We start from the raw sequence: 14,474 nt of genomic DNA, 5'->3' as shown, positions 1-14,474 counted from the left end.
CGAATTTTGTTTAAGTTAAAAATAAACTTTAGATCAAGTTCATTAATTGAACGTATATGATTCTATTGGACACAGTTTTAATGTACGAGGATATAAACAATAATATATAAGATGCTCCTTGCAGTCAAAAGAGTTAAAAGAGAGTCTACTATGTACTGATAACTATTATGTATAATGTAACTATGTACTAAGAACTGTCTCGGAAATAGCGTCTTGGAAGGTGACAAACATGAAAGCATGAGCGAATGAGTTGTCAGCAACTGTCGAAGACCAGACGCGGTAAAGCGTGTCAGATTTGCAGAACAATTGGAATCAGATTCCTGCATCCTGAAAGACAAGGAAGCGAAACTAGATCGTTCTTATCTCGTATGGTTGTTAGAGTACATCTGAAACGGTTAGAGTTCGAGTGGCGAAACTCTCATGCAACTTGACAGGCTTCGTTGCATTACTCAGAACTCTGCCAACGTCGCCAGTTTTTCGTGCGGATACATGCCTCTCCAAAAAAAAAAACACGAGAGTCTGCATGTGACCCTTCTGGAAAATGTGCTATGGACCCCTGCACTGTGATAAGGTTTTCCTCGTTCGAAGAAATTTTTGGCAATATTCATTGACGTTGAAACGAACGTATACTGAGTTTAAAGTTTGTTTAAAAGATATAAGGCGTGATAGAATTTATCAGTTTGAATCGACCACTTCTCTGAGATGGAGAAGTTTTCTTGTTCAAGGGAGGGTTTGATAACCACTGCTTGAGACAGTCGAATGTAGATATCTACGAGGAAGATGGTTCATCCGCTTTAAAGCTTAAATTCTTGGCACTCCGATACTCGCGAGGAAGCATGCAATATATGTATGCTAGAGTTCTGAAATACTATCGAACTTGGTGATAACGAAATTACAGCTACAATGACCGAAAAGTTTTATTATCTGTTAGAAATATTTAATTACGAGTGTTTTAAAATTGTTGGAAATTTCGATATGAATTTTTGTCTCTATGAATACGTCAGAGTAAAAGTACAGCGTACGGTTAGGGGATGGAAAGCAAAGGAAAAAGTATAAATGTAAAGACAAACTACGGAAGACGGCTGCTGAAAAATTCTAAAGAAGTTTGCAGCCACCGACAACACTTGGAATGTTTCAGCGGACAAACGATTGAGCAGATATTGATTGAACGAAGATTGCGGAATTACGCGACTGTCGATAGTCGCGATGCTTGCGAGGGTATTGTTGCGGTCCCTCTTAAGTTGTCACAATGCGGACAAAGGCGAATATCGAAGACAATGGAAAGCTTATAGGATCAATCGTGTATGACGCGAAAACCATTCATGATTCTGACGCAACGATATCTTTACACGGGAATAATTTAGACGACAGTGATTGGATTCGTACGATCTACGCGTCACAAATATAAAAATCTAAACAACTTCGTACGTGCAGACTTTCGATAAAATACGTCTAAAAATTTTTCGAGGGAGCCAAAATTAATTTATTATTTTTATCTGTCCATGTGCTTCAATATTTGTACGATATTACATTATTTCATATTTGCGTTCGCTGTAAATTATCTTTGTTCGTGTCGATTTTATGAATTTATATCTATCAACAAATTTCGATATTTTATTTGTATCGTTGACATCAGTACAGTATTTAGTTTTATACTTCATGTTTTACATCGCTAATAAACCTTTATTTACACCGGGAACAATTAAAAACAGTCGAACGCGTCCGGCAATAAATCGCGCGAACAGATTAAATTTTTAAAAACTTTTTTATTCGTCGCAAGGAATTAAATACAGTTGATTAATATTTTCGCGAGCAATTAGTAATCGGATCGGATCGATCGTCGGCCACCGTCGAGCAAATTTAATTACATTTATCACGTCCGAATGGCTCGACTCTCGCGCGATTTAAAAGTTCACTCGAACGATTTTTCTCGTTAGCGAGATTTCACCTGTTCAAGCAGCGGAGTCAATTAATAGGCCTCGGGGGAATACAGACGGGCCCGCGGGAAGGGGAGGGGGGAAATAAAAAAGTTACTCCGAAAGAAGAAGAGTCACTCGTGACTCACATTTCCTTACGTAACGAGGCGGGACGGGCGGCGCGAGACTCGAGAAACGCAGTCCTAATGAAAATCCAGCCTTTCGTATTTCTCTCGAGCGTTTTTTATTTCACGAAAAAGTTCGCGACCCACTTCCCTTCTCGCGAAGAAAGAGAATACACCGTGATATTTTATGTTCCCGGTAAAAAAAGAAGAATCGTCTTCCTGTTGAATATTACATCGCCCACTTAAAATAACGCGTACGAGTAGAAATCGTTACGAATATCGAATCCACCGCCGCGGGGAGGGTCGCGAAACGAGGTTTAGGACGTCGCCGGTTGCGAACTAGACGTACTAACTTTATTCCAGACGGGGGTGGTCGAAATACGTTTCGAAAACCATTCCACTTCGTCGTCGAACACGGAATACACAGGTAATTTGTATATATTCGTGTATCAAATGGAGTGTGCATTTCTACGACTTTTATTAATGTTTGCAAGAAGAAGAATTCTTAATATATACTAATTCGATTTACAGAAAATTATAAAATTTGTTTTAAAATATTGTTGAATGAATAAAATCACAAATAATTGTCTTTACTTGCGTATGAATGTTACCTTTGCGTCGAAAATAATCTTTTTCGATCTCTTCTTGGACCAGACATACAACATTAAATTGCGTGCGACTTTCCAGTGACTAGTGAACGTAAAAAAAAGACTGGAGACCCGCTTTATGACGATTTTCGCTTCACGCCAGAGGTCCATAATCTAACTCAGAGTGTGGGGAACCTTTCAGCAACCACTACTAGGATTCCCTAAGGCTTCCCAAGGATGCCATAAACCCTACACACTTCATACACAGTAAATTCTGCCAAAGTTATAGCGGAATACTCGAACATAGTAACGCTTAAATATAAATTAATGTTCTTGTGGAAACTCATGGAACATCATTACTCTGGGTCTATCTAAACTACTAATCTGTGGCCTCCTGCACTGGCCAGCAGAGGGCTACGCTCTCTTGCAAGCGCTCGATCGACCATCTAATGTGTTGGCTATTTTTTAAAAGTCAGAAACAAAGATATCTGATGATAAATATTAGCATAAATTTTACTTGGAAAACTGCAAGAGTAATGACGACCTTTAACACCGCTGGCTCTCTTACATCGTCAGATCAAATCATAAGAAGCTTATGCCCAACACCCCCTCACACACAGTATGAAAAATAGCTTTCCTTTGGAAGTTAACGATGTTCCTCGAAGAACCAAAAGAGGAACCTTCTGACCTGCTCGGAGGAATATTCTACTCGAAGGAGAAGACAATTTCCAATTACTGAAATAGGAACCGATTCGATAAAAAATTGTTTGCAAGAATGGAACGTTTCTGCTCCGACTGATGCAAGAATCGTTGGAATATTTTCTCTGCGAGGGTTCGCGTCTATCTCAAAGAGGAGAAATCGCTCTGATTGGGGAACGCGGCTCGTTTCGCGAGACCCGTCGTCGCCAGGGGGTGGACAATGGGAACTCTGTCTCCCAAAAGATTTCCAAGCGCGATTTCCACGGTGCACAAAAGCGCACACCGGGTAAGTGCGAGCTCCGCGCGAATATCTGGGTCGCTGCATTAATTCTTTCATGCGCCTCGCCGGCACACGGGGGACGGTCGAGTGGCCTCGGGACCGCGAAATCAACACCCGTCGGTCTATAATTAATGCGTTATCGGGAAAAAGGAAGCAGCTGAAATTACAGGAATAGTATATCCCGCGTTACGAGCGAAGCGTAGGCGTTCCGTGCGAACCACGACGAGACTTCCGATCTCCGATCGTACCCGGGGCGAGGTTTAGCTGATTCGCGAACGCAACCGTGCGTTCCATAGACCGGTAGCCTGACGTTTCATCTTCAGTCGGCCAGCAGGTGGAGCGTGTTTGACGCTCATCGAGCGACGTCACCCTGTACAAACAGAGGCCGGGGAACCAGGGATATCGGGGGAACGCAGGGGCTCGTCCCTTTTTTTTTCTCCCCGCGTCGTTAGCTAGGCGAAAAGCTCCGGAGGGGATGATAAGGAGGACGCAAGCGCGGACCTATCGATCGTCGAGCCCTCCGGGTAACACCCTCGCGATCCTCGTCCGAGGCTCACTGCTTCACCGGCAAACTAGTGGGTAGTACACGCACGCGACACAGGTGAGTGCCAGTTTCTAAAATCTTGCGATCTAAGTGTATTTTAAATAGAAAATTAAGGCCGAACGGGAAGTTCACGGTCGGGGGAACCGAGGTTCCGGCCGTGGTTCTCGCGTTCGAGGTCCGCGGAGCTTCGAGATCGTCCCCGGTGGCCGGCGTAGTTTCCCGGTAGCGGCGTACTTCTCTTGGTACCCCTTAGTGCTTCGACTTCTGGTCCGGAGATCAAGCGTCGCCTCGGGTAACCCTTCCGGGAACGGTCACCGGGGCATCCCCCGGTCCTCCGGAGAGCTCGTTTCGCGATTTGTGCGCGTCGATCGTACGTTATCAATCGGAAAGCCTTCGTGATGTTCGACTTTCCGGCATAGATTTAGTTTTCTGACGAGAAATCGCGATACCCCCCATTGTTCGTGCTCGATTTAAATTTACGCGGGAGCACGCAATCTCGACGATACCGTGTTGATCGATGGCGACGAGTAGTTCGGGCCGTGCACGAGCCGACGCGAGCGTTCACGCGGGTTCGTACATTTTCCACAAGTTGCAGTCCTCGATCGTTGGGAAAGCACCTGTACGTTTTCGCTTCGGAGCCATTGACTTCGATAAATTATACCGTCGATGCTCGTCGTAACAATGACGGTTGCCTTTCTTCGAGGAGGACGGTTTATCGCGTAGATAAGTTACGCACGAAGTGTCTTACGCGTTGGAAATATATACGCGCGAGTAGGTTAAGGTGGAACGTTCACCTTGTACACAACGAAACAATTATTCACGGTAAGTATCGTTTACTCGTGTGCGATTTTACCGTTATGAACGGAACGTATCCGTACGCGCAGCTTTGGGCGGTCAATGCGCCTGCCCTTTCCTAACACCTAGGGATTCTTCCGTCATCGATTATTACTAGAGTCTAAGTTGAACTCTCTACAGATAACGCGAATCGCGAAGAACCCCCTTAAACCAAACCTTATACGTGCAAACAGCCTTCGAATCGATCTATAAAATTGATGGATGAAAAAATTCGCGAGAAAAGGAAACTCAGGTGTAAACGAAACTGAAACGGGAGGGTGTGTCGCGAAATCTATCGATTCCGAGCGTTTCCCTCAACTTCCTGTAACGCAGTCAATGGTTTCCAACTTCGTCGTTTGGATAAAATTAGAACTATCGAGATCCGTCGATCGACCGGTCAGAAAGTTCCGCGTGTCAAGTTCACCGGCGAGCCATGGGAATCTTGTATCGGGATGTCGTTGGGAAACTCTGAATCCGAAGAAATTCTAACGGAGGCTGAAATCCGTCGAAACTCATTTGAAATTCAATCGCGTCCGGGGGGAGGGGGAGGGAGGGGGAGGGCGGGGGAGGGAGGGGGGCTCTGAAATTAATCGAATGCAGACAGTTTGCCAAGGTGTCGCATGCAGCGTGTAGCACCGCGTTAATTTAAAGTTCGCCGTACTTCTGATTGGATAATGCCTTCGTAGAAGAAGCCGGGGATTAATGGCCTAACTTCGCGGAAATCCTGAGCTTTACTCGGCGCTGGCTCGCGAACTTCCGGGCAAGTTTCTCCGGCTTCGAGCGGCGACCCAACTTTTTCCTAAGCGGTATCGTTTTACGATCACGATGCACTCGCGTATCGCGTTTCGACCAACCTTGAAGGTCGGTTTTCACCGAAGTGGACGCGTCAAAGTAGCGACGACTACTCTTCGACTCTACTTTGATGTTACGAGTAGTATAACCGACGAAGGATTGCACTGAGGCTGATTTACACAATGAACGAAAGACTACTTGACTCGAGGTTGATATTAGGAAAATTGATACTGTCGATGAAAAGCATTAAAATTGATTCTTGCTTCGAATACAACACGTGTGAAGTACGAGTAGCGGAAAATATAATTTGCGGCGTTCGCAAAGGAATATTTGCAAGCATGGTACCCGATGTTATCCATTGTGGGAATCGGCCTTAATGCGAGCCTCCCTCGGGCGTACTATTTCTCCTTTCCTCCATTCGCAGAAACAATTAGTCCCTCGCCGGGTGTTGGCGGAAGCCAATAACTCGTTATCGTTGTTCTTTATCGCGATTCGATACCAGAGGCGGTCCGAAATCGCTGCTTGAACGCAGGGAAGCTAAACACGGGTCGTGTAAAAATCCCTCAACGTGTAAAGTCACGCTGCGCGGTATCGATCAGCGGGATATCAAGCTCCACTTTTGCTGTGCTAAATTTCTGCGAGAGGTCTTCATCTCCGCGCGCATAAAGGTTCTCTGTGGACATTTTTACCACGAACCGTGGGTGTACAAAGCGTTTTCTACCGCAATTCGAGCGGAAACTGTACCCTCACATTGTTTTAAAAATATTTTCGTACGTTGCAAAAATATATCTATCGAATTTTAAAATTCAATTTTTGGAGTACGGTATGAAAGATAAACTGTATTATATATGAATCAAATTTGCAAGAATATTTTTAAAAATCGAGGAGAATTTTATAAAGTGTATTCAATCGTATTACGATTCAGAGTGTTTCCAGCCGATAAATATAAAAGACAGCAGTACCAATATGGCGGGCAATACATTCCTAAACGCTGCTGAAAGTCACGTTCGTACCGTAAAGCCAGTATTTTACTCGCACACGACTGTTTCTAGCTCCATCTATCCACTTGTTTCGAGGCGAACGACCCGGGGAAAGAAAACACTCGAGAATTCCTAAAAGTAGAGCTCCCTTGATAGGTGGACAGATACGGTTCCGAGAGGCAGTCAATTAACGCGACACCACTTTAAAAACCCACACATTGTCTACCAGCAGATAATGAAAGAAAAATATAGACATCCATCTACATACGAAATCCTACTTTCTCAGAGAGACAATTTTTACATAATCTATGTAAAATATCGTTCTATAGGGACGAGATTTGGCCACCGCTGGTATGGAAATTCGCTCGTAGTCCCCCACAGTTATTCAAACTCGGTGTGCCACCCAAAGTCATATCGCGGTAGGATTAGGCTTAGGAATCAGTGCCTCGACATTTGGCGCGTATTAACAGCGTTCGATGGTTCCCCTTGCAGATTTCAACTTGGATTGTTTAGTTTCTCCTTCCTCACCTCTCTTAGTTCATCCTTTCCTTTCGGATTACCTTACGTTGAAGTTTATCCCGCAACTCGAACAAGAGACAAGAAGAACATCGAATCGTCGTGAGAGCAAAGGCTCAACCACCTTGACGACCGACTCGACAGATCCGGAAACACGAAGACCGTCGTGTTTACGAGCATCGCGAGGCTGAGAAGAGAAATTCAGCGGTATTCGTCAGAGGAACGAAGTCGGTGTTAACCAGCAAGATTACCGGCCGCGGCGGTTGCGCCAAATACTGTGGTACAGCTCCATCACCCGGCAACATTTCATTCTCCAGCTTTCGGCAGTCTTTCACCTCTAATGTTAACTACCTGAAACGGAGGTGAGCCAGAGCCTGAAACACCTCGTTAACCGTTCACCAGAGTCGGGTGCAAATTTTATTCGCGAACGACCAACAGAAGTCGTAGATCCATTCGATTTTTATTTCACCCCTCGGGATTCGCGACTAAAATTTCACCCGCTCTGCTTTCTGCATGCGCAAGATCACGTTGTTCGACGGAATTCCTGGAACTTCCCTCTAGTAAGTCTGAGGAATACACGGAATTCGGAAGTGACGTTTAATCATTGTGTCCTTTAGGTATTTCATGAATTTCTGTACAGTCGGTAGGTTTCAGGATATTCCTGCGACAAGAATTTATTCTATTTCTCTGTCTTCTTCCAGTATGAATTATTCTCGAGAGAGGAAAGTTATTGAAAGGAATACATTGTTATTATCCCCTATCTCGTAAAATCTGCAAATACAGTATAATGAATCAGGACGCTAAGTTAATTTAATGTCCATATTGTGATAAAATATAATACACTGATCGATAAATTGGACGTTCAATTAACTGAGTGCTGGCTGTCCAATTCGTCCGGTTAAACTATAATTAATCTATATAATTCGAGTCTCACGAGCGGGGAATAACAGGGTGATGATTTTAATTGCCGGCCCATGGCTTGTTACGTGTAATTAAAATATCGTTGCTCGATCGATCGCGGGAAGGGAATAAAGTGTCCATGCGAGCCTGGCACGTTTTCATAAATCAAAGGTGTATGCATGTAATCGTTTAGGATACCGCTTTCTGTATCGATGTTAGCTGCGAAGCTCGATATTCTCGATAATAGCGTGATCCGTGGGGAGGGGAACACGGGTAAAAAAGACACGAACGGAATCTGATTAATCGCAGTCTGGTCAGTTTACACCGTCCAGTCCATTATCTGATCGCAGTCGCGAGCTTACCGAACGCGTACCAATTTCGTCGTCGCGTGTCACCTAATTACCGCTCCGCTAAACGTCGCCTAATTATCTCGCGAGGGACAATCGTCGTTTCTGGCTTGCAAAGCACGAGAGCATTTCGCACGCGGCATCGCCAAGCGTCATCGAAGCGAGCTCAGCGCATCAGAATGTAACGCGTCACCCGTCACGCATGCAAACCAGCAATCAGCAATCATCCATCATCGCGGACGTCATCCACGCCATCCATCCCGAGCACTGGCTGTTCGATGTGCATTAAGAAGCACGAGACAAAAGCAGAACGTTTAAACGTGAGACCAAGGGCCTGTCCGACCGATTACCACTGTCACGACCGCCACCATAGCTTGTCTTCCAGGTTCTCGTCAGGGGATTTGAGCTCGGAGCTCGACGATGAACCAAGCACAGACTCCGGGCTGGCCTCCATGGCCAGGGATTCGTCCCAATCGTATCAAGCGACGCCCGAGCGTCCGTTGCAGTCTCAACCGACGCCGGCCCCACCGGTCAGTCAGCCCCCAGTGCCCGGAGCACCGCCACCGGGCCCTCCACAGCCCGTCGGCGGCAATCTCAGCCTCAACCTGAGGCCCGGATCCAGGACTACCAGTGCCCCCTCATCGCCAGCCAAGACCCGGGAGAGTTTGCTTCAGAGGGTCCAGAGTTTGACCGGGGCTGCCCGCGACCAGGTACGTTACAAACCATCGTTCAATAGGCCGTTTCTCTGGCCAGTGGACTCGAATGTAGTGGCCGTTTCCACAATGGAAACAGTAAGACTTCGAGGCTTTTGAACCCACCGACGAGAGAATCGCCCTGTAATTGGTCGACGCATTTAATCCCAATGGAACGGATTGTACAGAGAAAGACGTTGGCCGACGAGTCTGACCACGTATGGTATAATCTCCTTATACAGACCGAGTTTCTTGATCCATAGGAAGAAGATTATACCTTATGCGATCAGACCCGGTAAATTCTTATTTCTACGAGATTTTCCACCTTCGAACTGTGGATTCTAATAATTACAATTTCCCAAATTTTCAATATTTGAATTTCGAATTGGAATATATGCCTCGTCGATATTGAATACTCAGAGTCGTCGCGGAGAAAGTGGGACGGAATAATTGTATCGAGTGCTCGTACGAACGGTGATCTTTATTAGGTAACTATTTCACGACAGCGATAGGGACACGCGAGTAGGATCGCGTGTATGCGAGATTGTTAACGCGGGAATACGTTTGTATACCAATAATTGAAACGTCGGGTAAAACTTCTGCCCGACTTGCGACTAACGCTTGTCCTCGTTCGCGTTATTGGCAATTGTTCCAGTAATTACTACCGTAGTAAGTAATTACTACTATTCTGAAACAGGGTGCAATTTAACATTCTTCCTACCTACTCTGAACGAAACCATGTCTTTGTTATAATTTTTAATTATTTCGAATGTCTTTCTAAAGGGAACTGTTAATAGTAGAAAAGTAAAATTGTTATTAAATTACCGTTCAAATTATGGACACAAAATTGAAAATTTTCAATTCTCAAGTTCTTTTCTTCCCTGGAACACAATTGTTAGACAAATGTCTGTACTTACACAAAGTTTAATTGTGACAATTAGGGTGCATCAATTTTGGGAGCGGCAGTGTCCGGTGCGACGAGAGGCCCATCTTACAACAAAGATCGTTGCTTCACTCTTCTGGTGATCGACGATCAGAACACCGACTGGAGCAAGTACTTCCGGGGTCGCAGGCTCCACGGCGATTACGAAATCCGAGTAGAGCAAGCGGAATTTCGGGAATTGTCGTTGACGGCGAGCGAGGCTGGTACCGTCGTGTCCATGGCAGTTTATCGTAACGGGACCAAAGTCATCCGGTAAGATGGCGTTCCCAGTTCCACGATCCCTCAGATCTTACCATTCAACGCATACTCGATCGTGCAAAATTCCGTTGACAGATCCTTCAAACCTGATTTCGTCCTGATACGACAAAACTTAAAGGACGCGGGGGAGGACAACAAGAACCTTCTTCTCGGTTTGATGTACGGAGGGGTCCCGAGTATTAACAATCTCACCGCAATATACAACTTCCAGGTGAATATTAGTCCGAGTATCGGTTAAAAAAGATATTTCAACGCGCTGGAAGAAAAAGAGAAATGTGTATAAATGTTTGTAATTTAATGAGACACAGAATCCATCGGTTCTTCTAGGATAAACCATGGGTGTTCGCTCATCTGTTGGGGCTTCAGCGTCGTTTGGGGAAGGATAACTTCCCTCTGATCGAGCAAACTTACTATCCTAATCATCGCGAAATGGTGAGTAAAAAAAGAAAAAAGAAAGCACTTTACATTTCTCGTTTAAGCATAATACTTACAAAAGTTAACAAATGGAAGAACTAAATTAAAATACATCGTTTCGGGTTAACGTTCTCGTGCTAGGAAATGCCAACTGACTCCCGTCGCATTGCGCGTTTAATGGTTTGTACTAAATTTCTACCCTCATCTAAGGGGTTCTGTTCCTCGTCACCGTCGACGAGAAACAACGATCACGCTCGATTACGGATAGAGAACTTAATCGATTACGTTATATTATAATACGACACTCAGCATCCGCATACATTCTCTGAACAATGAGACAACGCAATCTTTAAGCGAACTTTACATCGTCGCCTTAACCCTATCGAATAGTTTTTTTTTTTCTTTTGGAAAATGTATTGTTTCAATATTCAGAGATTTATATAAAACTTCGCTAAAAATTAAATACACTTCGTTAGCTTTTTACGCAGATAAGACAAAGCTACGTACAATAGAGATAATAGTGAGAATAATTTAAGAATGCATAATATACATTAGTAGCCTATATGTACAACTAAAGGGATGGCCAATCGATGTTGAAAATGCTCGTTGCTCTTACTATTTCAGATTCTCTACAGCTCGTTCCATTTACATTACCATCGAACTGATCGAATTATTTAATTAAACAGAACGAGGTTAGTAGCGTTGACTTGGATGGAAGATCAAAAGCATCGCTGAATATATATTCAGAGATGAGACTCTTCCATGAATAATTCTCAACGTAAATGAATTATATATCGAGTAAATCTATACCGTGCATTTGCTTATTCAGATATTAAAAGCAGGCTGGTTCTATCGAAGGAATAAGTCGTGACGATGTCTAATTAAGCGAGAAAAATTCAATAACACAATAACTACGGATCTCGGTTACGCGAAGGAAACAATTCATTGTGGAAATGCAAGCAGTTTTAAGGGGTCAGCAAATTGTATCAAACGAAAAATAGCAGCTTAACGACTAGCCGTGCACGATTCTAACCATTTCATTCCCCGTATTTATTCACGAATTACTTTTGTACTTGCTGACACAACCGTCGAATTAATACTTTTGGTAGAACGCGCGACAATAAATAGAACGCGGCACGATGCAGGGATGAAGACGTTATTTTGTCAATAAATTAATGCCATTCTCTCGAATAAATAAACGTACATCGAATTCACGTACAACGTACAACGAATAACGTAGAAGTAAATATAATCTGAATATTGACGTGTTTGATCTCATTTCCGTCCATTCATAGTACTCTCATAACGATGTAAGAAGAGATACAAATAATTTTATCGAATAGGAATTAATAAACTATCTTTTTGAATACATTTTACCCATCCCTGCTGGGCACAAGCAACGGCGATTTTCCCGTGAATGTAATCGATTCTTCCAACTGTAGGGACAACAAGTACGTAAAAGAAAAGACTTTTAGGGCTCTCGCAACCTTTGATATTCACGCCTTCGTTGGTATTCCTTGATGCAGTTCTTGTAAGGTACAGATGGAGTCCAAGAGCATCCACCTGGCCCAGCCAAGCACACGCCATATTTTTCTTGGCACTCTTCAGGACCTGGCTCGCTCTCCCATAAACATCGTTTCCTTCCTGAATTCTCCAGAACGGCACCCTTGTGCCACCAAAATATATAATCGATCTGAAGCAAAACAAAAGAGCATGATGTAGATTCGCTGGAATTTTCCTCGTTGGAACAACTCTACCTTACAACAATTTATTTTCGTATGTGAATTTTCCATACGAAGTTTGTTCTCCCCTGAAGTCTGATTAAAAAAGTCTGCTTCCCGTTAAATTTTAATATTAGACGTTCTATTCGATTGGTATAAAATTTAGCTGCATCTTTAATGCGTTATTGAACTATGCAAGAAACGTAAAAATCCTGTATTTCCGACAGATCGAATTTATGATTAATTGACATACTTCTAAATTGGTATTGCCGCGTACTGGTTTTGTAACGAGTTAATCTGGAATTAATATGTCACGTAACCAGTTACGTAATGTCTGCACAGGGTGTGCCAGAGGCAATCGCTAAAAATTTATGAAGAATTTGGGACAAGTACAGAATATGTATACAACAAATTAAAGAAGTAGTTGAATATTGAATATTCACACGTATCATGATTGTTGAAATAGTTGGTTCATCTTATGCAATATTAAAAAATGTCGTGAGTTATTAGTGTCGATCGTTAGCGACCACCATGGCAACCGACGTGTTAATCAAAATCCTCGATCTAGAGCGCAGAAAGTTATCGATCTGACGCGTAATGGCCCAGAAACGAATAGGTCGTGTTTCCCAGGAAAAAGGAAGAACCGAGGGTGTGTATATAAAAAGATTCCCAGGGAAGGGAAACGTTGAAAAGAAATATTTTACACTTACATAGCACGCACATCCACGGTGATAGAGACCCCTGAATCCTTTTCGCTGTCTGCTGGTCACCTCGCGCCACCTCCTCGGTATATTGCAAATCGATAGATTCATTTTTCCGTCGATTATTTTCGCACTCACTAAGTAAGTGTCGCCAACGTTCAAGGTTATGCCACACATGCTGTCCATCGACGCGGTCCATAAAATCTCTTGCTTGGAGAACTCGGCCGGATTGAACTTGTTCCGCTCCTAATGAAAACGTTCTCGCATTAAGATACCCACGGTGCCATAAAGTGACCGTAAAATGACACACAGGTCGCTGAAACAAGGTATTTCCATACGCGTACGAACCTTGAAGACTTTATTGACTTTCACGTTGTAGGCGGTTTCGAACTGGGACACGTATTTCACCCTCCTCACTCTCACCACGGCGACTGTAAAAATGGAAAAAACAACTCGTGTCACGATACGGAGAAACTTCGATAAGAAGAAACGCCGGAGCGAAATTCGCCCGCCGTGTTCTCGGAATATATAATTAAGATAATATTTCGATATCACGCTTACCGTAATCTGAATTGCAGAATAGCTCCTGGGGATGGGTTCTCGCGCAAGAGCATCCAACGACCCTTTGCACTGGCGCTAGCGATAACGCTATCAGTAGAAAATACGTCCAAAATGTTAACGGCCACATCTGAAAACAAAAGGGGGCGAATTAACTTCCATTCAAACTCCATTTATCTTCGAAATCCGATTACGCGCGCCCGCGTAACTCAAGGTGGCTGTCACCTGTCGGATACTACGAAATGTATAACTTTATTCGACGAACGCGAAACAAGCTCGTTAAGCAGAGAACACGTGTTTCTTTTCAATTCTTTTTTTTTATTAAAAGAAGCCAAAAGCAGCCATGAATCAAACTGTCCCTAAACAGCTAATTTCAATTTGTCATTGAGCCATCTAAATCTGGTATCTTCGCCGCCCACTCACGAGCCTCGTTAATGCAAATTTATTCGATCCTTCGACGCGAAGATCGGCAGCGCATTCGAATTTAGGTGTGAATTCCGTGGAAACGATTGTTAACGAGGTGAATAAAGTTGCACGGGCTCGGACGCCGAAATTGGATCGGCGATCGAACGGTTATCGACGAATTAATTTCGAATTACGGGCGCCAATTATCTCGGGTCCTTCGAATCAAAATTTCCGCCTCGGGCGTTCGATGGGTCAAGCAATT

At 43.8% G+C, this 14,474-nt stretch overlaps 2 protein-coding genes across 8 annotated transcripts in view; one reads left to right on the top strand and one right to left on the bottom strand.

Annotated features, from left to right (window-relative positions):
* Positions 1-4,171: 4,171 nt before the first annotated feature.
* Positions 4,172-14,474, top strand: part of LOC122395973 (synapsin) — a 47,312-nt gene continuing 37,009 nt past the window's right edge. The window contains exons 1-6 of one of the 5 annotated variants that reach the window (XM_043393998.1): positions 4,172-4,208; positions 7,250-7,635; positions 8,906-9,230; positions 10,154-10,407; positions 10,489-10,624; positions 10,741-10,845. In XM_043393998.1, coding sequence (XP_043249933.1) covers positions 8,973-9,230; positions 10,154-10,407; positions 10,489-10,624; positions 10,741-10,845 — 753 coding nt within the window. In that variant the 5' untranslated portion in view covers positions 4,172-4,208; positions 7,250-7,635; positions 8,906-8,972. Of the gene's footprint in view, positions 4,209-4,901; positions 4,974-7,101; positions 7,636-7,664; positions 9,231-10,153; positions 10,408-10,488; positions 10,625-10,740; positions 10,846-14,474 lie in introns of those variants that run through there. The other 4 variants (XM_043394000.1, XM_043393999.1, XM_043394001.1 and 1 more) reach the window with 4 other exon arrangements.
* The window catches only part of LOC122395975 (metalloproteinase inhibitor 3), a 28,237-nt gene continuing 24,633 nt past the window's right edge, over positions 10,871-14,474 (bottom strand). For 2 of the 3 annotated variants that reach the window (XM_043394004.1, XM_043394002.1), the window contains exons 2-5: positions 13,811-13,937; positions 13,598-13,680; positions 13,259-13,495; positions 10,871-12,520 (exon numbers count right to left, since the gene is read on the bottom strand). In XM_043394004.1, the coding sequence (XP_043249939.1) occupies positions 12,299-12,520; positions 13,259-13,495; positions 13,598-13,680; positions 13,811-13,937 (669 nt within the window). In that variant the 3' untranslated portion in view covers positions 10,871-12,298. The remainder of the gene's footprint in view (positions 12,521-13,258; positions 13,496-13,597; positions 13,681-13,810; positions 13,938-14,474) is intronic. The other variant, XM_043394005.1, reaches the window with a different exon arrangement.

The sequence above is a fragment of the Colletes gigas genome, unplaced genomic scaffold (genome assembly GCF_013123115.1).
Source record: "Colletes gigas isolate AHSC1104 unplaced genomic scaffold, ASM1312311v1 Colletes_gigas_Sc00006, whole genome shotgun sequence".
NCBI lineage: Eukaryota > Metazoa > Arthropoda > Insecta > Hymenoptera > Colletidae > Colletes > Colletes gigas.
The sequence above is the reverse complement of the archived record's forward strand: the minus strand, read 5'-3'. Positions and strand labels throughout refer to the sequence as shown.